At 38.4% G+C, this 22,053-nt stretch overlaps 1 protein-coding gene across 1 annotated transcript in view; it reads left to right on the forward strand.

The window, feature by feature from the left end:
• Positions 1–22,053, forward strand: part of wb (wing blister) — a 152,714-nt gene that overhangs the window by 58,967 nt on the left and 71,694 nt on the right. The window contains exons 6-14 of the mRNA XM_022058527.2: positions 526–684; positions 952–1,251; positions 1,569–1,832; positions 2,910–3,145; positions 4,050–4,272; positions 4,940–5,166; positions 5,984–6,171; positions 6,578–6,687; positions 7,619–7,796. Of these exons, the coding sequence (XP_021914219.1) occupies positions 526–684; positions 952–1,251; positions 1,569–1,832; positions 2,910–3,145; positions 4,050–4,272; positions 4,940–5,166; positions 5,984–6,171; positions 6,578–6,687; positions 7,619–7,796 (1,885 nt within the window). The remainder of the gene's footprint in view (positions 1–525; positions 685–951; positions 1,252–1,568; positions 1,833–2,909; positions 3,146–4,049; positions 4,273–4,939; positions 5,167–5,983; positions 6,172–6,577; positions 6,688–7,618; positions 7,797–22,053) is intronic.

The following is a 22,053-nucleotide window of genomic DNA, read 5'->3' on the forward strand; positions in this document are numbered from 1 at the left end:
CATATGATGATTTAGTTTTCCATCCTCTGATGTTTTATATATGCTGCATTTTGTATTTTGCATGTGCTAGAGATGGGGCTTTACCTAATGTTTTTACATTATCTTAAGAGAATTGAAATTTAAGTTTTTAATCCTCTGACATTCAGGTTAATTAAAAGAAATCCCAGCCTGTGTTTAATTTTAATCCTTTTCTATAAATACAATGCTGTTTCTATTTAGGTTGCCTTTCCAATAGAACTACATTTTAATATGTATTAAGAAGAATTGAAATTTAAAGAAATTACAAAAATTACATAATGAGAGAAAGATGGTTGTCTTCTGGCTTGTGCTAAATGTTAGTCAACAGAACAAACATGAAATTCTTAGGACAGAGTTTGTACCAAAGAAGTAGACATGAAGGAGAATACAAATTACATTATTGTGGTGTACTGAGTATATAGTGCAGATGATATTTTACATCTTTCCTTGAGGAAAGCTATGTACTTTATATTTTGCCAGTAATTGCTGTTTTCTTTTATTACATAGGCACACACAACAGGCAAAAACTGTGAGCGGTGTGAAGATGGATGGTATCGACCGGTGGGTGTATCCCCACTTGATCCAGAGCCTTGCCGACCCTGTAATTGTGACAACAAGCCTGGTACTACAGGGCGATGTGCCCAGGACAATGATCCTGCAGCCAAGGTACAGAACATAATTTAGGCCAACAGCTTTATTGCTTAAGTATTATAAAAATTGTGATTATTTAGAGCCTACCTTCATATTAATAATAGCAAATGATACTTATGATATTATGGTTTTATATCTTGTATTTGTAGGAGTTAGTCTACTTAGTCGATGTGACCAGACCTACAATGAAAATTGAGATTTTTCCTGCATATAAACAAAATAACATAGTTTGTCTCTGAAAATTGTAGTAATGAAATTAATAGGTTCATTTTTATATTTTAGGCAGCTGGAACTTGTGAATGTCACGTGGGATTTGGGGGTCTACAGTGTGACAGGTGTGCCCCAGGTTTTCGAGATTATCCCAACTGCACGCCGTGTTCGTGTGATGTCCGAGGAATCAACGCTACGATCGACTGCGAAACAAGTTGCACATGTAAGGAGAATGTGGAAGGTGAAAGATGTGATCGCTGCAAGTCAGGCTACTTTGCTCTGAACATAAACAACCCTGGTGGATGCATGCAGTGTTACTGTTCTGGTGTGAGCAGCATTTGTCATTCCAGTACAGACCTGCGTCTTGAGACTGTAAGTCAAGGCACAGACTTTTTTGATACTGTTTACTTTAAAACATATCAACATATACAGAATGGGTAGGAAGTAAGTAGGTATTAAATAATCGCTATACATTGGAAATATAGAGGTTATAACCATTTCTCAATGCCTACTTACTTCCCACCCACCCTGTAGATGTTTCTCACATTATCACTAACTGTTAAATATTGTCTGCAAACACTAGCACTGCCATTTTACTTTTATAACTGCTAAGAATTTCCTGAGTTTGTTCATAATAACATCAAATGTTTACTTTTATCTTATAGGCTCTTTCATTTTGTGTTTCTCAGTTTTCAACATTATCAGGGTGGTTGGTGAGTGACCTGGCAGTAAGCAGAACTGTTCTTCCATCTCTGGACACAGAAACAAAACAGTTGTCTGTCGGTAACTATGAGTTGCCAGGTGTGGAGAGCTATTTTTGGCTGGCACCAGAAAATTACCATGGCAACCTCTTGGCTAGCTATGGATCCAATGTGAGCTTCAGTGTGAGTTGGGTTGTAATGCGTGGAGACACGAGTGGAAGGCCAACAGTTGGACCCAATATTGTTCTTATTGTGAGTACTGAGGAATATCAGCCATGCCTACAGTAACAACCTGAAATGTTGTGCACAAAGACTGCATTATTTGCAGCCTTAAAATAACTAATAGTTCCAGGTATTTTTTAAAGAGTTGATTATTCTGGTGAAGAAATGTTCTGCTTTTATGGAATATGAATGTTCATTATAATATTCACAAAAGCCTGGTACAAAGACCTATCCTTAGCCTGTAGAGTCCAGTCCACACACACCTTATTTTTTTAGATTAATTTGATCTTATCCTTTCATTTGCATCTAGATTTTACCATAATCTGATAAAGAATTTATATCTGATATCAGAAAATATGTTTTGTTAATGTTGTTGGTATTTGGCAGTAACTGTTGCCAATGAGTAACATCAAATCAAGAACTAGAATATGTGTTACTAATGATCACATAAAATAATACATGTAAATTGTAACAGTAATAAAATCTAATATTAAAATATTACTCAAGAAAAGCAGATTTAAAAATCTCACCAGACCAATTTTATTAAATAAAATTATTGAATAATATGTCAATATATTTGCTATAATATACCTCATTTAGTGACATTTTTAATACATTTTCCTCATTTATAACCTTGCAAGTTATTATGGAGTGAATATGACATAGAACTCCTGAGTTGAGAGAATTTCAAACTATCAGAATTAAATTATCTTATTTATTCAGAGCTTATTAAATTTATGTCATCACATTAGTTATCCTTCTATAAAAGTCACTGAGGGAATTATAATTCTATTGCTTTCATCTTATGCACGTCTTTGGAATATTACATGGTAAGTATGAAGCCCAGTCTTTATTAAATATTTGTATTTGAATAATCCTGCACATATCAAACACATTAGTTACAAAATCTATAGCAATTATAACATTTTATAAGACTTTCATAATTATATTTATAAAAATATTATGATTCATATGTTATAAAGGCTGATAATAATGTTGACAAGCCTAAGTATTTTAAACTCTTGGTTATATATTTTATTGAAAATCATTATTCAATAAGCTATTAATATTGCTCCTGATATGTGTATGTAATATTGTTTTTCCCAGGGCAGCAATGGATTGCGGCTTGGTGCAGGAAATCACGCGTATAAGTCTCCTAATGCTACACTCACCATTCCTCTTCATGAGGATGCCTGGTACCATATACCAAATTATGTTAGAGATATCACTGGACATGATTATAATGGTGAACCAGCTAGCAGAGATGATCTGATGAGCATACTTACTCATGTCAAACACCTGCTGCTCAGGGCAAAGTTTCATACTGACCAAGTTGAGGGGAGGTAAGATACTATCAACATGTTGAATTAAAAAAATATATAAATTTCTGCACTAATTCTGGCTCTTAAATTTTCCCCATTGTCACCCATCTCTTTACTGTATACATCAGGAGTTCTCAACCTATGGCCTAGGGGCCACTTGCATCCTTCTGGTGTCCTTGTGTGGCCTGCATGCATGTGTATGTTTTCTGTAATATTGCATCATTCTGTATAATGAAGAATAGTTACCAGCTGTGTTAAGTGTTTAATTTTAAGTGAATAATTAATAATGCATTAACTTCATGGAGCAGTGTTATTGTTGAGAAGCCAATAGTATTTTCAGTTAGTCAAGAAATTCCCTACTTTAATGGAACTTAGAGGTTCATTTACTGCATTTACAAGAGCCCACTGCTGGTCCCTTTCCTGGGCCAGACGAATCCAGTCCACACCCTCCAAATCTATTTCTCTAAGACCCACTTTAATGTTATCCTCTCATCTAAGTCTAGGCCTTTTGAGTGGTGTCTTCCTTGCAGGTTTTTCAACTGAAATTTTGTATTCATTTTTGTATGCATTTATCTCCTCCATGTGCATTATATGCCCTGTCTATCTCATCCACTTTGATTTGATGATCCTAATAATGTTTTATGAAGAGTACATATTACATAATTATCTCCAGTCATATGTCATTTTATTGCTGTAGGTTTAGTTGTTATCACAAAACCAACAATTAAATATAGGTTTCATGCAGAAGGCACGTTAAATTGTACAAAAAATGTGCTAATGAAACTTGTCAATTTTTGGTCTTTACTGAAACACCAAAGTTCAGGTTCTGGTGTATCAGAATCTGTAACTGAATCAGTTCAGTTATGTCCCTGAGACTGAAACAATGATTTCTGAAGATTGCTGTTTGTTTTGTTTCCCCAAACAGCCTAATAGACGCTGAGGTACAGACAGCAATAGCTGGAGGGACGGGGTCTGCGGCGCACTTGGTTGAACACTGTGACTGTCCACCTGGCTACACAGGGCTGTCCTGTGAGGAGTGTGGGTATGGCTATGTTCGTGTATGGTCCAGTCTAGGTGAAGGAGAATGCAGACTGTGTGACTGCAATGGGCATGCAGCAACATGTGATCCTGTCACAGGAAAATGTGCTGTAAGTGTCTGGGCTTATAATACAAAGAAATGAACATGAAAAGTAGATTAAACATTCACAAGTTGAGCTTAAATTTAAATTTATAATGTAATATAGTTCTCACACCGAGAAACAGATTTCTTGAAAATCCATGTAATATAAAATATTTGTCTACAGTATGTCCATGAACTTACAATGCAATTTTTATTTTTTAACAATTAATGCTACAAAAAAGCCCATATTGCTACTTTTTGGGTGTACATCTGTTTTCCCAATTCATTCTACATCCAAATGAGAAAATTTGCATTTTCAGCTATGTCTCTGATTTTTTCTCTTTGAACAATCTTGTGTTACCAATTTTTTCTCTTGATACAACTTATTTTGCATACAACAGATGTTATGCCATTTTGATGATTATTTTTAAGATTATTTATTTCTTAAGTTGTTCTCCTCCATTTTATTTCTGAATGACTAAAATCTTTACTGAGAGAACCACTCTGTATTTATTTGCATTGGTTAACTTGTGAGGTCTGTTTCTTAATCCTGTTTTGCTTGATGTTTTGGGAACAAACTAAGATCACCAAGTCATGATTGTCTTTGTATTGTTACATGATATATTATTGGCCAAGACTCTACAACATGACTTTATTACCAAATATGTGATCAAGGAATTAATATTACATTCCAGGTTTGTGAGCATAATACAAATGGCACCAAATGTGATTACTGTATAGCCGGTTACTATGGAGATGCAACGCAAGGTACTCCGTCAGACTGTCAGCAGTGCGCCTGCCCTTTGGTGGAGGCTAGTAACAACTTCAGTCCAAATTGTGAGCTAAAGTTACCAGACAGGGGAACTACTGACCATATCTGTACAGACTGCCCACAGGGATATGATGGAGACCACTGTGAAAGGTACAGAAGTTAATTATGAAGACTTTCATTCTCTTTGCATGGTCACTGAAGGAATCACACAGTGAGGATTCTTTCTGATATTTACTCTCTTCATATTATTAACTCTTTTAAGTCCACATATTTTTATTAGACAGTTCCCTTCTATATCAGTTTATATAAACACAAGACAAAACATACAAGAATTTTTTTTTCTAAATGTTAACATTGTCAGGATCGTCAGACTGAGTCTGACATTGGACCAAAACATATCCAAATATTGAACAAATTCCAAAAGACCTGAAAGAGTTAAGATTTTAAATCAAAGGAGTTATAAAGGATTGGAAAAAGGGTGCAGGAATTATGATTTGGGAAATGTGTACTGAATTTTGGCACATTGAATGAGTAATGAGCAAGTGCATTTTGAGGAAATAAAGAGTTTCTCAAAACAAAAACAGAGATTTATTAGAATATGGTACTAAATAGTTTTCCTTGGGATCATGTCACACATCATAAGTATTTACTGATGCATTTCTTCTTTCTCAGAAGTTAACTGTGTGCAGATAAAACAGACATATCATCTAAGGGAGTAATGTGAATTCCACTCAAATAAGGAAGATGATTCAAAGGATTTTTGACAATCATAAAACCAGTATATAAACAAAAAATGAATCAAGCTTATAAATTTTCTACAAAAATTATCATAATGATATTATAATTATCATTATATTGCTGTGTTCATTGTTTTCTTATGTGTCACACTTCTAAGCAACCAGTTAGTAATAAATATGAAGTGCCTACTGTATGTGTGTTTATATGTAGTTTAAATTTCTCATTTCAGATGTAGCAGTGGATTCTATGGCTCACCTGCAGAACCAGGTTCCACTTGCAAGCGTTGTGACTGTGGAGGCGGACCATGCGATGAACGTACTGGTCAGTGCTTGCGGTGTCGTGGTAATACTCAGGGTTGGAGATGTGAGCAGTGTATTCCAAACCATTATGGCAATCCTTCACAAGCTGACTGCAAACGTAAGTCACGAGAATGAGATGTAAATCATATTTCATTTAATACAGAGAATGACTCTAAAATGAACCAGAGAAAGAAGCTTTTGGTTTTATGCCTTTATTACTGCATTTATGGGCTTTGTGTCATCAGGGTGATGAGTGATGATGGAGGCAGCAAGGACCTCTGAAACGCTCGCAAACGTCTACCAGACTACATGGCGCTACAATCTAAAAGAAAGCCATCTTCATCTTTGATTGTGCATGTACATTAAATTTTTATCAAGACTTGGATCATGTTCTTTTGTTTACTTGGAGTTCTGTAAAAGCTTTTATGTTTATCATACGAATCATTTGATAATTTTTTATGAAACTTCATATCCAGCACTTCTGTTATGCCTCTGTGATGAATGTATGCTTGTTACTGTTGTAGCATGTGCCTGCAATGAATTGGGCTCTGAGCAGAACGGTGGGTGCGATTCTAAGACTGGACAGTGCAAGTGTAGAGAGAGATACACTGGACGAGCATGTGACAGCTGCCAGGTATGAACAGTTTTTTTCTTCCTTTGTGTTTTATTTACAGGATGAATAAAGATTTATTCTTACATGTGTCTGCACACTGTCAACACATACACCCTAATACACAGAAACTTTTGTTTCTCAATCATATTTGTGTTTACCTCTACTCAGTGAGTCGCCCTAGATGGACTAGTGGTTAGCTTGCTCACCACTGGACCCAAGGTTCACGGGTTCAAATGAGGCTGAGGTTGATGGATTTTTAAGGGTGTTATCTGTAATTTGGCAGTAACTGCAGGTATATAATATAATAATGCACCAGAAGAGAAGAAAAGATTAACCACATTTTCATTGTTTTGTATATTACTCAAAACATTTTGCATCATCAGTGAGCTGATACGCAGTTTAAGAAACACTGCTCTCTTGCATTTCTGAAATGGTGTTAAGGAACCAAATACATGAGCATTTCTGTTTTAAATTATTTTAGTCACACATTTTATGTAAATAGAATAGGTTATTACTAGAGTGCCGGCCACAGTGGCCACACGGTCTGAGGCATGGACCTCGTGCGCCTGGCCGCTGGGACCGTGGGTTCGAGTCCCACTCAAGGCATGGATATTTGTCTGCGTCCTTTCTCTTCCAGTCTGATGGATAAAGACTGACCATGGAAGGCAAGCCGAAACCACCGTGGTATCTTCGCAAGTGGCAGCCCCAAAATGGGGTTGCAGACCAATCCTAGGATTGATAACCAAAAAAAAAATTATTAGAATGACCAAATAAAAAAGCTAAATGTGTAAAGCACATGAGTATTAAAAATGTTTAAAAACTTCTAATCTAAAATCCTGTGAGGAATAGATTGCTTCAGAGGCATAGCCAAGGAAGGATCTTAAATAAAGATGGTGCAGTTACATAGACCGAATTTAAGTTTCATTTTACATGTATTTTTTGTATCTTGCAGCCTGGTTTTGGCAATGTAACAGCTGGTTGTGTGGTATGTTCATGTGATTCTGTGGGATCCTTATCAGAAGAATGTGACCCTATCTCTGGGAAATGCAACTGTCAGACTGGGGTTGGAGGTCCGAGGTGTAATAGATGTGAAAAGCTGCACTTTGGATTTTCGTCATCAGGTTGTCAGAGTGAGTACCCACAGTCTGTGGCCATTTTGATCCATAGCATGTGACTTTGCCCTAGTACGAATATGTGTTGAACAGTTATTTGCACGTTTGAATGTTTGATGCGTGTGTGTATGGGATTCTAGCAGGAATTTTCTTGACTAGGTACTTTCTCATGAGTGACGATGCCGTATTCAGTTAACTAATTTCAGAATATGTTGTGAACTAGTAAATTCATTGAAGGAAAGTCATTTTGAATATTCTGTATGAATATATTTATGATGAAGTCAGAATTTAATTAAGTATTATGCATATAAAATAAGCAAACAAACAAACAAACTATTAACACTATAAAGAAGATACTAGTGCCATACGCATTTCAACCTCAAGAGGTCATCATCAGTGGCAACAGGGAAATTAATTCACTGAATCAAAATGGTTTAAAATTAGTTTAGAAAACAAATAATGAAGTGGAATATTTTACAAAAGCATATCAAGCAAGACTACACTAGATGTTAGTTTCACAGGAGTTGAACTCTGCACTTAGCTATTGATCCGATGGTCCGGTGGCTGTAGCTGGTCTGCGGCGAGCCGTTGTTGCATCGTCCGTACCCGTGAACTCCAACGAAGCATGGGTGTTACTGCCAGTTATCCAACCAACCAACCAAAAAGCTAACTAAGGGCGGAGGCCTGCACTAGCGCAAGCATTGTCCCTTCCTAGGTGAAACCATTCCTGCGCACAAGGCGCATTGCTGGAAATGGTAGACGGTCTTAATATAATAAACGGAAATTTTGCTATCGCTAACAGGGTTACATCGTGGCGGGAGCCTCGACCATTCAAACTGTGATCTGTTGCTGCTGATGGGAGGTTATCCCGTCAGGCAAGTTGTCCAAAAGAATTTGGTTGGTTGGATCTCTGGGGTTTGAACCCAGAGAGGGAGGGGCCGTTCGGCTGAAGGGCTCTGCGGCATGGGGGGAAGATCACTTCAGCTGATGGCCTCCATGATGGGGGGGGGGGGGGGGGGGGGGGCATGCCCCTATTGAGTTATACCCTGGCATTCGCCTTACAACTGAGGAAAAGCACGGAATGCCAGTTATCAAATGTGTAGAGTATATATATATATATATATATATATATATATATATATATATATATATATAAGCTCGAAGTCAGGGTGGCCAACTATTGAAAATTTACTTTTTACACTACAGTAAGTATCAAAAGTTTGAGGGCCAAATTACAGAAACAAGTAAGGATCTGTATCTCTTCAATGATTGCAGGTGCTATAAGGATCTGGTTATTATGAAAAATTTCCATATGACACCAACAAAATATTTACTTTTAAACTTGGGGTTACATGACTTTAGAACAACTGTATAATTTTATCCCAGTTTAAAGGACTTCTTTTTGATAAGACAGTCTGTGCAGAATTTTTAGTTAATCTAAAATCCTTACTAATAAATTTCATATTTGGAGAACATAAGTAAACAGGAATTTGTTACATAACTGACCAAGGATGTAGTACTTCATAAAACAAAAAAAGGATTTTCCATGCAGCGAGATCTACTATGCAGTCATCTGCGTTTATACACTTTGTTTTGTCACGTTTAGAACTGGTATACACCTATTTCATAATCCTTTGTAGTCACATAAAAGAAATGTTTTCGTGGTTAGATAAAGGTTATTTATTGCTAATTGTGATAATAAATGTGAGGTAGCCTGTTCATTAAAATAGCAGTGTAGATCATGTTATTGTTCTACGTGGAAGACTAAGACATTATGAGAATATTCCATTAGAATGAGGCTTTGTTTTGATAGCAGTAGTGATGGTAGGATGGATGGGGTACAGCCGTAAGTGGATAGAGTCGTCAGAGCCACTCGGTTTTATCTCATGCACTTTGATATTACGTTCTGGGACGAGTGAAATGGAGTAGTCGGACTGTACAAGGAGTTAGTTTCATCTCGATGGCTCTGCATGCTGTAAATTAGGGCTTGGATGGAAAGACACGTGCTGAGAGTAGCTCCGAGGTGGGGAGTTAAGGAAATTTAAGGCTTAATTAGATCTGCCAGTTGTGTCCATAATACGGTTTAGCAGAACAAAATGTGCAATCTCTCATGATACCTGTGAAAGTATTGCTTTTGCTTTTATCTTGTTTCTGTTGTTTTGATTTTGATTTATTTCATTCAATATAGTCAGTCAATTCTTTGAGGTAAAAAAGTTACTTGTGCCGACATGAAACGGACGAAGGACTGGGGGAAACAACTGGTTATGTTGCAACCCATTAGGTAAAGTTATCTTTATTGCAGTGGCAGCTCTTAGAACAATGTGTTTTGCATGTCTGGGCACTTGAATATTCAGTTGGCTGTTGTAAAGCAAATTTAGGCTGGACCACTTAAATTGCCTGAAGATTTGGAGACCTAAGTCTGTTTTTAATGTCAATGTTAGAATTATTGGCCATCAACCGACAACTGTAATAGTTGTGTACGTTTCAACGTTTTCAGTAAACACGTCGGTTTCTTTCGTATGAAATGCAGACTAATTGGTTTGATACCACTCATGTCATGGATAGGAAATATAATTTCAGAATGATTATTATATATTTCAGACGATTTTTACGAAATTTAGTATAAACATCATGCCACTTTAAGTTAAAGTACTCTTATAATGAGAGAAATAAGAACTGTATAAAACGTGTCGAATCCTCCGTGATGACGTCATCTGACAGGTGCCAGGCACCAGAGGACGCTCTGACGTCATTGGTGTAATTCTACAGGCCACACCAGAATTGTTACGCGATGCAATTATTTACTTTCTTGTATCTTTTAACTACGTTCCTATCGGTCGTGATGGCTGCCGAGCCTCGTAGACTGTAAGCTGCTCTCGTCTCTAGTTACGACAGAGTTCTGATTAATTTTAGAAATTTTCCGTGTTTAAATTTAGGTACCCCACCCCCAATAGCCGTATTACAGGAGTTTGCCTTGGATGTTAATAAGATAGTAGCTGGGTAATAATTAGTCGGTGTGCTTAAACTTTCCGAGTATAAGTAATTAATTTAAAGTACCAGGTTCTCTGCGGTTTGTATGTGAAGAAACGATGTTGGCCATGTATTGCCCAAGGTCACTAGTCAGTGCCACTCCTTACTTATCTTGGCCTGAACTCCACCCTGGATTAAACTAAAAGGAAGTCGTAATTTATGACGAAAGTTAATGGCTCTGGTGGTTTTAAATTTCTTCGTCGGTAATTTAAAATTTAAATTCCTAATTGATGGACACGCTTATTATACCGGATTTATGTAACTATATTTACTACCAGTACGTTCATAAAACTTATGTAATACTGCGAGGTTGTCATGAAATAATGTCGGTGTTTCAGATTGAAATATTTATTAAAAGATCTACAGGAAATTAGGCCCAATCTAGCGTTGTTCGTGACGATAACAAGAGACGGCTTTAATCACTGACATACGTATCATCAATGATGGAATGAATCTCTAAAGAGAATCCCGAAAAATACTCCAGCCAAAACCCACAATGGTTTCTGAAATGTTACAATTTAACTATGTTTTAACCCTTTAAAGCCCAGTGGTAACAATATATACCACCTACGTTGATGGTAATTACCGCTGGATTTTACTGTTAGTTTGCAGTACCATGGACGTTATTGTTGAACAGCGTTTGGAATCTTTCATAACATTATCTTGTTTTTAAAACGCCTTTTTTCAATTAACCAGCGTTTGTAACGCAGATTGGTGGGTGGAGTCTAGTTATAAAGGGCGTCTCCCGAACATCTTACGCATTAAACGTATGTGACATACGGCGTACACGCATATAATTTTCAGTGTGCCAGTATTTAAAATGGGCTCTAACAAATTGCACAAAAATGGGATTTTGTATTTCTCGTGACGTGGGAAGTGGGGCGAGGAGAAACGTATTCCAAATTTTAGTCGGAAAATCTGAATAGACAACTTGGAAGACCAAAGCATAGATGGTGGGATATTTTTAAAATTGATGTTAAAGAAATAGGTTGTAAAAGTATGGATTAGGCTAATAAGATTCAGAATAGGCACTAGTAGCAGGCTGTTTTGAACTCGAGAATGATCCTTCGGCTTTCGTAAAAAAATGTCGGTGTGTATCTTGGCTAGTTCAGCGATATTAACTTCCGAAGAAAGAATCAACTTCATGGAGTTAATTTATTAGATTATATCATCATTGTTATTAGATTGTTAAGCTTGTTTTTTTAACGGCGGTTAATTATTTTTCTTGCCGATAGACTCTGTACCAAAGAAACGCTGATGGAATTCGAGCCATCTGCATTAAAAAACAAGTTGGATAGTAAGTTGAAGCCTCGATTATGTCGCGAACGGACGATGTTTCGATAAAATGCAAATAATGTGCGTTAATACGCTTCTGTATTTGGATATGCAATGGTTTCGTGCCGACTTTGCAGATCGTAATTTATAGTCTTGTCTTGTCTTGTCTGCTTGTTCCCATTAGTAGGCACAATGGGCCGTGTGAGGTCAGTCACTTGTTGTAACTACGTTTTTGACAAATGAAGGGGAATTATTTTGAAGAACTGCTTTTCTCATTTCGAATTCTGGAAGTGTGTCGTAATTCATTATTAAAATTAAGTAGCCTACGCCTAATGGGTCCACTGAATTAAAGCTCTTTTTTCTCTGGTTGAAAATTTTAACAAAATATTTCTCTAATGATTAAATGGAATCGGGACGTAACACTGACCATTCCCATCTAGCGCCGAGCTCAAAAACGAGTAGGAGCTATCCAAATCTCCCCTTGAATGCCTCAATGGCGTGCAGCGGGACAGTTTTACTGAACTTCTCAAAGTAGATGTCAGTTTTGTGTTACTTGACACAAAATTATCACCTTCAGCAGAAAAGCATGTCTCCGTAACAGATGTAACATCGGTTGACATGCCATTGCCTGAAACCGAGTGTGTTATTACCACAAAATAACAAATTTTGTAGATCGCAGTGCTGAATTGTCTTGCTCTCTCGTTCTCCTCCCGTATCCTTTTGGCGGTGCGTCTCTTGCTATAAAGATTCGTTAATTGTCAACGTTCTTTGAAAGTACGTGAGACAACGCAAATATTTCGCTTTTTAGTCATGTCGTCAGCGGCCGAAGCCCCACTATAAAACAGGTAACTTACTGTATTGTGAGACAGGTTAATGTAAAGAAAAAGGGGCCGGCCTTTGAAGTCTTCGTTCTCAGATTCCAGGTTTTGAGTTTCTAACTTGGTTCCGAATGCAAACAGGGCACATGTTACTCGGATAAATTTTAAATGTGGGTTATCACAGAAAACAGAGTTCTAATAATCGAAAGTTGCACTTGAAAATTATGTAGGAAATTATTTAATAAAGATTTCTGTCTTCTGGGTTGTTGCGCTGTGTAGTCTGGTCGATGTTTACCAACGTTTCAGATGTCATACTGCCTGTATGACCGCTGAAACGTTGGTAAACATCGACCAGACTACACAGCGCAACAACCCAGAAGACAGAAATCTTCATCGTCCTGATGACGGAGGCAGTATGACCGCTGAAACGTTGGTAAACATCGACCAGACTACACAGCGCAACAACCCAGAAGACAGAAATCTACATACTCACCGCCGTGAAAACCTCAAATCATACAAATTGTTTAATGTTTCCGAGAGTTAACTTATTACCCATATTGGTTTTATTTCCTGACGTTGTACACTTCTAACGTTTTCGTAAACAATTAGGCCAACTAACTGCGTGAAGCTGAATCCTTGAGAAAAAGTCTATCTGTTGATCAATAAATTTCCTACCTTTTATTGAACCCACGGGTTCATTATCTTGTTGAAATTATCCCGCCACTGGACCCTACCTTAGGTCATATGAATCCAACCCAAATCCACACGTGTCATTTCTTTAAGATGTTTTTTAAAAAATATTATCCTCCCATTAGTCCCGCTCCGTAGCCGCGTAGTCTGAGGCATCATGCTTCAGACCGGCGATACAGAATGCGCGCTGGTTCGAGTCTCGGGGGGAAAGAAATTTTCTCATGAGCTTTCGACCAGTGTATGGGACCGGTGCCAACCCAGCATCGTGAGGAAATTGGGGAGCTACAATGAGTAGCGTAATCCGGTCTTGGAAACTAGCAATGGCTGGGGGTTCGTCGTGCTGACCACACGTCACCCTATATCTGGTTGGATGATCGTTCACCTCTGCTTAGGCATGTCAACGTGAGACCAGCTAGTCGGCTTTGGCTCTCTGGAGCTGTTATGCCACGGATTTAATTTTAATTTAATTATCCTCCCATTTTCTCAGTTAGCATAGTTACCATGCGTGCTACGTATACTTCCTCTGTAGCTGCTCATTATGTAAATTTCTCCATTAAACTTTTATTTTCCCTCGGGTCAAAATATTTCCCTCAGCAAACCTGTTCTGAAACATCCTCAGTCTATTCGTGTCCCTGAGGAAGAAACAACTACTTTCACACCCATGTAAGATCAATGCTTATTTATAATTAAGTATATTTTGATACTAAATAGGGTGCGGGGATAGAGTTTGAGATAGGGTATGATGAAATTGAAGATTCTCAATTAAATGGTTACCGGGAATTGAACCCCGGTCGGTCAGCGCCGAGCCATTCATTTTACTGATTCATCTCGGCTGCCCTAGCAGGTACAAGGTTAAAATATTTGGTACTACTGGCAATGCAGTTGCTTTGGGTTTGAATTGTACCTTCCAGTTTTGAAGTCGACTATACTTCAGTGACAGTGTACATATTACTTTTGCTGTTCGTTGCACCAAATATAATTCAGAGTGTCAGTTTTCTGAGATTAGTAGCAGCAACTGTGAACATTCCTCTCCTTGTCAGTATCTTATAGCAAGATACGCCTCTGTCAGATGATGGATGCCTTTGTGGAAGTCCGTTGAAAATGTTGACTTCATTCTGGTCGGCGAGTTCTTGTTTCTGTGGTAGTACGGCCCACACACGCCCCGAGAGGCGAAGAAGGATTCTCAGATTATTTGAAAGGTAAATTGTATCAGACTAGCAAGACAGCGTTTTTGCCTCTTTATAATCGTAGACATACTCTCATGTCATTCGCGTGATTGGACTGGGCAGTAAAGGAAAGAGAATCATTGCCTTCCGAGAAGGATATTTCTGTTGGTGATCTCTTTTCAGACAAAATGGGGGGGGGGGAGATACACGTGTGAGGGATATTAATACATGTACGTTAAGACGTTCGTCGAGAAATTTCAAAACGCAGAAGATTTTCCCTTTTTCTAATGGTAAAAGTCAGAATCGTCATGTCTTCTGTACGACGGATCAAGTTTTATACCCGTAAGATGCGGTAATTACATTTATAATTGGCTTTGAATTTTTTGATATATACGTTTTTAGTTAGTAGATAGGGTGACGAAAGATTTACTGTCGTAAACAAAATTTTCTCCAGAATTATTTTCTCGTGGTTAATTCTCATACGTAGACGAAATTATTGTTGGTTATCACTGTGGGTTGGGGTATAATAGATGTGGCGCTTGTGGTTTTTTGTGCAGACGAACTTGGGTACATGTTCTGTATCTGAAGGCAAGTCCTGCACTTCGAAGTAAACTGCAGCCTTCATCTGTAGCCTGTTGGTTATTCACGTGAACCCACGAGAGTCGGCACACACAAACAGGCGGTGTGTGATTCATGATTCTCCGGCCTCTGAATGCCAATGCTAAATCCCGCCACTTTGCATACGGAAATTGTGTTATAGATCTTTGCATGCCGCAGTGTAGCAGCGTAGACCTCCCTTGATCGGAAAGAAAACTGTTTGTCGATGCACGAAATTATTGGAAGTGAATTAATTTTATACTTGTGGATGCAGATCGTGAATAAACCTTGTAAAATACGAGTAAATATTTATGATCTTGGTATCGACGTTTGCAACATGACTCATGAAAGCGATAAAATCGATTATACATGAATGTAAAAGGATGATTTATTGGCTGTGATAATTAGAATTCTGAAAGGCGTAGAACACAGTTTGCAGACGACAAACTAGTAGTGTGGTATCAGACATTTAACACCGCTATCGGACACCATCGTGAGTCACTTCGATCCGCCTTCCACCTTCACAACATTTTTTCATAAGATACGTCAATACATTATTCTCCCAACTCCTCATCGGTCTTACAACTGGGCAGTTTCCAAGCGATTTCCGAAACAAAATTCTGTATAGATTTCTTGTCTACCCGGTCTAAGTTACAGGTCCAACTTGTCTGTTGATCTGTATATCGACAAAGCCCGTGAAAGAAAGTTCAACAAATGATTGGCCCCCCTCGAGCTGAACAAGTAAAGAAATAACTCCTCACGTTTCGTTCGGTCAGTTTGAATTGAGATCCTGGTGGCCCGTTTTCCCTTCGTTGTGCGTGTATAAGTAATCTGTTTTAACTCTTCTTTTTCATCTCGTCACGCACTTTTCAAGATGAGAATTAACTGTCCACGTGGCGTGACCCTCAGTTCACACGTGTGTGCTGTCATACATCTGTACCAGTCGTGTTTAGCTGCACAAAGTCTGTTTATTTCTGTCTCATCGTGGTCTTATTTTCATATTCCTGCATTCTTATGGGACAAATATTTATATTCCTTGAGGAGAAATTTTGTGGTCTCTTTGACAAATTAGGATGTACCGCGGGTGAAAAACGTTTGTCGAACACTGCACGGAAGTACACATGAGTTTATCTGCTAACTCCATGGAAATCATTGTCGAAAAGCTAGATAGTAGCTCAGCTGTGTAGTGTTTCGTAACTTACTCTTTTTTCACGATGAAGAGTTGTAGACTTCACGCTCAACCCCTACGGAGAATATTCCTTGTTGGCTGTCTGCGAGTGCCTAGACCCTATTCAGTATATTCGCTGCTGCCGTCATATTTGAAAGTTGCCTCTTCAACCTTAACCTGTCGTGTCTTGATGACAAGGGACCCACTTAACACGCCCAGTTGTACACGGTTCGAAATTTACTTTCATCACATACGCATTCCTTGAAGCGTTAAGTTTATGAAGTGTTTGCTGGCTTCATAGAAGGTGTCGGACATTTTAAGTAATCCAATTTAAAATTATATAACATTACTCTTGGCCAGTCATGTTTTTTTAAACATGACAAAGCCATTATAACTTGACTTTTTTTTAGATTATGTTGAAGTTTCAATGCTTCAGAAGGTCTGCTTTTCTTGCATTCCAGTACGTGATCGTAACGTACTCAGTTTTTGCTAATGAAAGTGCATTTTAATCACGGACACAAAAGTAAAGAGTTTTTACTCAGGTGTTGATAGTTGCTCATCTTGTTAAGTAAATTCCTAACTACGAAAACAAAAGGCCCGTCACAGGTGATCATATCCCTTGGTTATAAACGTTGTAATTACTTTTATATTTACAATACACGTAGTTTCATAATATTTAAATTTGCATAGTCAGTCTTATAATGAGCCGGGATAGCTCAGTCAGTATAGTGACTAGCTACGGGCTGGACGACCGGGGTTCGATCCCCGACTGGGGCAGAGGATTTTTCCTCTATCCTCTGCGTCCAGACCGGCTCTGGGGCCCACCCAGCCTCCTCTACAATGGGTACCGGGGTCCTTTCCCGGGGGTAAAGCCGGCCGGGGCGTGATGCTGACCACTCACCCCCATCTAGTGCCGAGGTCAAGGAAGAGAGGAGCTATACCTCCACTCACCCCAAACGCCTACATGGCGTATAGTGGGACAAACTTTACTTTACTTTTAGTCAGTCTTATAGACATGTCTGCCAAAACAACGTATTCCTTATGTGAGGAAGCGTGTTGGAAAGCGTCCAATGAGAAGACTGAGAAGGAGATGGGCGTGAAACATTAAAGCAAATTTGAGAGAGCTAGGTTATGCGGATGGGAAGTTGATGGCAGTTTCTCATGATTTTGTAAAATGGTGAGCTTTGATGTCAGCGGTGTTGAACTATCCTATTAATAAATATTATCTAAATATTCCTCGTTTTTTCCCCTGTATTTATGATCTTACCGTGGTTTTACCATGTCATAACTTTTTCTTTCTGTAATAATTTAATGCGCGTTACTTTATAAGATTTGAGGTTTTCACAGTGGTGATGATGAAGATTTCTGTCTTCTGGGTTGTTGCGCTGTGTAGTCTGGTCGATGTTTACCAACGTTTCAGAGGTCATACTGCCTCCGTCATCAGGGCGATGACATCGACCAGGCTACACAGCGCAACAACCCAGAAGACAGAAATCTTCGCGCGTTACTTTGTTCATAAAGTCTTTGGTTATCTTGAAACCTCCCTTCGCATTCAGATTTGTTCATGTGACAAAATGGAACAAGTCTTAAGTTTATTGCAGCGAAGATTAACACCAAACTATGTGCGATTGCATGCAAGATAATGGGCTGCTATAGCGAAGATTAGTCAAGAATCACGCAAGAGAGACCACCCGCGTCTCGTCTCCACGTCGTTCGCCTTTTGTAGTCATTAATACAAACGAGTACATGAGAGGCAGGATTGGATCTATGGACCAAATCACGGTCGTCTCCTCGTACCTTGACTGAGAAAACGTTTTTGCATCAGCCGAGCCTTAAGTATCATTATCGCTTGTCTTCAGGTTTTTGCATTTAGTGTTTAATGAACTTCGGCTGCTGAGGATAAGTCGAATGTTGAAAATTATCCGTTTTGGCGGACATTGCAGTTACCATCTTCAGAATGAATATGTGAATATGTATACGCTGTGCATACATTATTAACAGGTTTGCTCCCAAGCTCTTTCTGCCAGGTACGAATTTCGACCTGTGATCCATCAGTGACACTAAAAATAATGATGTTTGCTTTATGAATCGTGTGACACTCTGCTGGCTTTCACAGACCCCCGCAAACTTTCCTGTCCCAGCTGTGGTGTTCGAAATTCACCATTTCACCCCATAAAGACAGAGCTTCTATATACCGATATAGCCCTGTGACGTACCATGTCTCGCACGACACTTACATTAATTATAATTACCTTGTTTTAAACTTCCTAATAACATTTCATGAAGCGTTCGAATTTTTAATCTCTGCATTATGTAATTTTCTCATTTCTTCTGTTCATTAAAACACCCTTAACTTTATTCCCTTTAGTTTAAAAGACCAAGTTTTATACCTATACAAAACAATGGGTAAGACTGCGCAGTTTTTGTACTTCAATATTTATTTTTTGTAGGAGACGAGAAGATAGATAGTTATTTCCGATTTTAATTTATTCGTTAATGCATTATTGATTTCTTACTGTGTTTACCAGATTCTGAACTTTGCTACTTTTTCGAAGGATTCATTAGCCATTCAATTTCTTCGATTTGTTCTCTGTGTTCTGGTGACGAGACAGGGACATTTACTTATCTCTCGCGTTTATTTCTAGACAAACGTCATTCCTGTTGTCTGATAGAGTTTATGTACTTTTCTTTATGATATTTATGTTTCCGCCCAATAAATTAATATAATCGGCATGGACCAGAAGCTGATTTTTGAAAGTACAGTGATAAACGATGTGCATTTATCAAAAATGTTAATCCGTCGTAAACCATATCAATAAGAGAGAGGAAGGCTGCGTTTGCGATGAATCGCCCTGATGACGGAGGCAGTATGACCTCTGAAACGTTGGTAAACATCGACCAGACTACACAGCGCAACAACCCAGAAGACGGAAATCTTCAGTTAGTAACATACTTTGTCCCTGTCCCTAAGCACTGTGAAGGCGTATAGGGGATATGGAAGTGAACATCCCCGTAGTCTTACTCGGCACATTTATGTGTTGATGATGAGGTGCGCCTTTACTGTGATGGAAAGGCCCGTGGGTCAGTCGGGTGCAGGAGGGATGGTACATAGAGACTTCTTCTGGAGTTGATGATATGAAGTAAAACTCCTGTGCTCCTGGCATGAATTCAACCCCGACCATCTTGTTACTAGCTCTACACGACCTCTTTAACACCCCGTTAGACAGAAAAAATGTAATAAAGTCTCGCGAGCATTCACACTTATATCTGCATCGTATCTTTGATAGGAATCAACGTCGTAGTCGCATGATGATCATATGAAAAGTGTAAATAAATAAATCAAAAATTGAGGAACGGAATAAGTGAAGAAGTTTTCTTTTTATTTACAGCAGATAGGTGAAAAGATAATATTAAAATTTATATTGAAGTAATACGGAAGTGCGATTTGAGCTAGGGTCACTAATTCCGTTCATAATTTCGGTAGGTTTTAAGTATGTCATTTGCTAGATAATTCAGTTGACTTCCCAGAGAGTTGCGTGTAGATCAGCTTTAAGGTCAATGAAGTATGCAAAATCACAAAGAACGCTGTCTTGTTAAATCATGCAGAGAGCTGGAACCTACCTTCATCTGCTTAGCGATGCGGTATGTGCCGAAGATTGCACGGACGCCTTTCGGCAGCGTATCGGACCACCCAATTCGGCATCAGCAACCCGTCGTGCAGTTAACAGTTCCCGTTTTTCCCCTCTTCTGAGACTTGCCACGTCTAGTCGTCACTTCACGTCTGCACGAATCTGGACCTTATACTTTGTCTCTGTTTTCCGAGGTTAAAGACAGGGCTTATAAAATATGTTGGCATAATTAAGCTTGTGCCGAATCTAAACATCATCAAACCCTGATTAAACCAATTAATTTGCTTCATAATATTATATGTTTCTTACTCAAGATGTAATGTAAGCTGGCAGTGTAAGAGAAGAAATATGAGATTATTATTTCTTGTATCGTGTTGTGTAAGAAGCAAGTAGCCCAGGCCGAGTGTAATCCCAACGACTGTTTCTTCATTTTGGTTTAGAGCGATATGCAGCTGGAATTTTTATAGGTTTGGTTGGTCGTAATTTTTGCCAACACAAAATTTGTTTCGCATAAAATTTGTACATATATCGTCTGGAGTTTATTGACCTGTTGTCTTATTTAAATTGATCTTGGTTAACTGACTCAGAATAGAAAGAGGTGTGGCTGGTGACTGTTGAAGTCGTAAATTATGGTTTATGAACATTTTATAATCATTTACGTTACCGTGTTTTACGGTGTTGAACCTAGAGCTCTCGGCGACGGGTTAACCTCCTCCATGTCACGGCTGTTCGGTTCGGTAACCCAGAATCTGCCAAGGCGTCCAGTAGAAGTGTCGTGATTCGTGTGGTAGCAGTTCATATGCAGTGATAGTTATTTATCATCTGCGTAGATGGCAGATTGTACTTCGAATAACGTACGATTTCATAAAAGAAAATTGTTCAATCACGTCACTTGGCGTCAAAATGGCGAAACAAATTCTAAATAATTCTCTTCAAGAAAAATTATGACTGGGCAGGAAGACAGCTTTGGCAAGGCGGTTCAGAATATTTGTATGCATTGATTTATGTAGCCGTGATGTGAACAAGTTTGGTGTTCTGTCGTGCCAGAGGGATTGTTCCGCCATGCGTCAGAAGGCTGGAATGTAAACCGATGGATATTATACCATTGTCTATGTATTTGGAGGTAGCTAGCAGGGCTCTTTAGTTAATACGTGTGTCTGGGGATTTATTTATCTTTGTTGTTTCAAACAAACTACATGGAGCAGAGTCCTTTTTGAGAAGTTAACAGTCGTTTAGCTAGACAAAAAATTTCTCTCCTTTTATGACACCTAAATGTTCATTATCGTGGTCACAAAAGCTTCCCACTGGATCATGTTCTGAGTCAGATGAACCTAGTACACCTCCCTCCAAACCCGTCTGTTGCTGAGAACTGTTTTAATTTCAGATGAGGCGATTATTTATTGTTTATGAGTTTAAAAATAGGACAATTACGCTTTCCAAACAAACGACACAGAGTAAAACAAAATTAAGGCTAAAGTTAAGGAACTCTGTATAAACTAGTCATTCGCCACTCGAGACAACTTGTTTCAGGGGCTTACAGAATTTGTGGAGCAAATAGAAGGGACGAGACGAATTTGTACAAAGATGGCAGAATTTCCTAGGACGCCAAGATTTCATTAATGAGTATTTTATCTTTTCTTTTTTCTGAACAGATTCCTACGCTTATTTCCGAGCATCGAGCTCGGATGACTCAGAGATTGGCGTTGACTCTGATTTATTCTGATACGGTTATCGTAGGAATTACAAATTTATATAATTCTGTAGATGTGTTTATAAATTAAAGGATTTCGGCAGTGGAAATAACATAGAATATCAATTTTATTTATAAAATTAACTGATATAATACCAGCTGAAAATTTAAAGAAAGTTATCTTCATTTGTTATAGCGAAATTCTGCGCTCG

This window comes from Zootermopsis nevadensis, unplaced genomic scaffold, assembly GCF_977971745.1.
Source record: "Zootermopsis nevadensis isolate Lab colony 2312 unplaced genomic scaffold, Znev_1.0 Znev_ptg000021l, whole genome shotgun sequence".
Lineage (NCBI taxonomy): Eukaryota > Metazoa > Arthropoda > Insecta > Blattodea > Termopsidae > Zootermopsis > Zootermopsis nevadensis.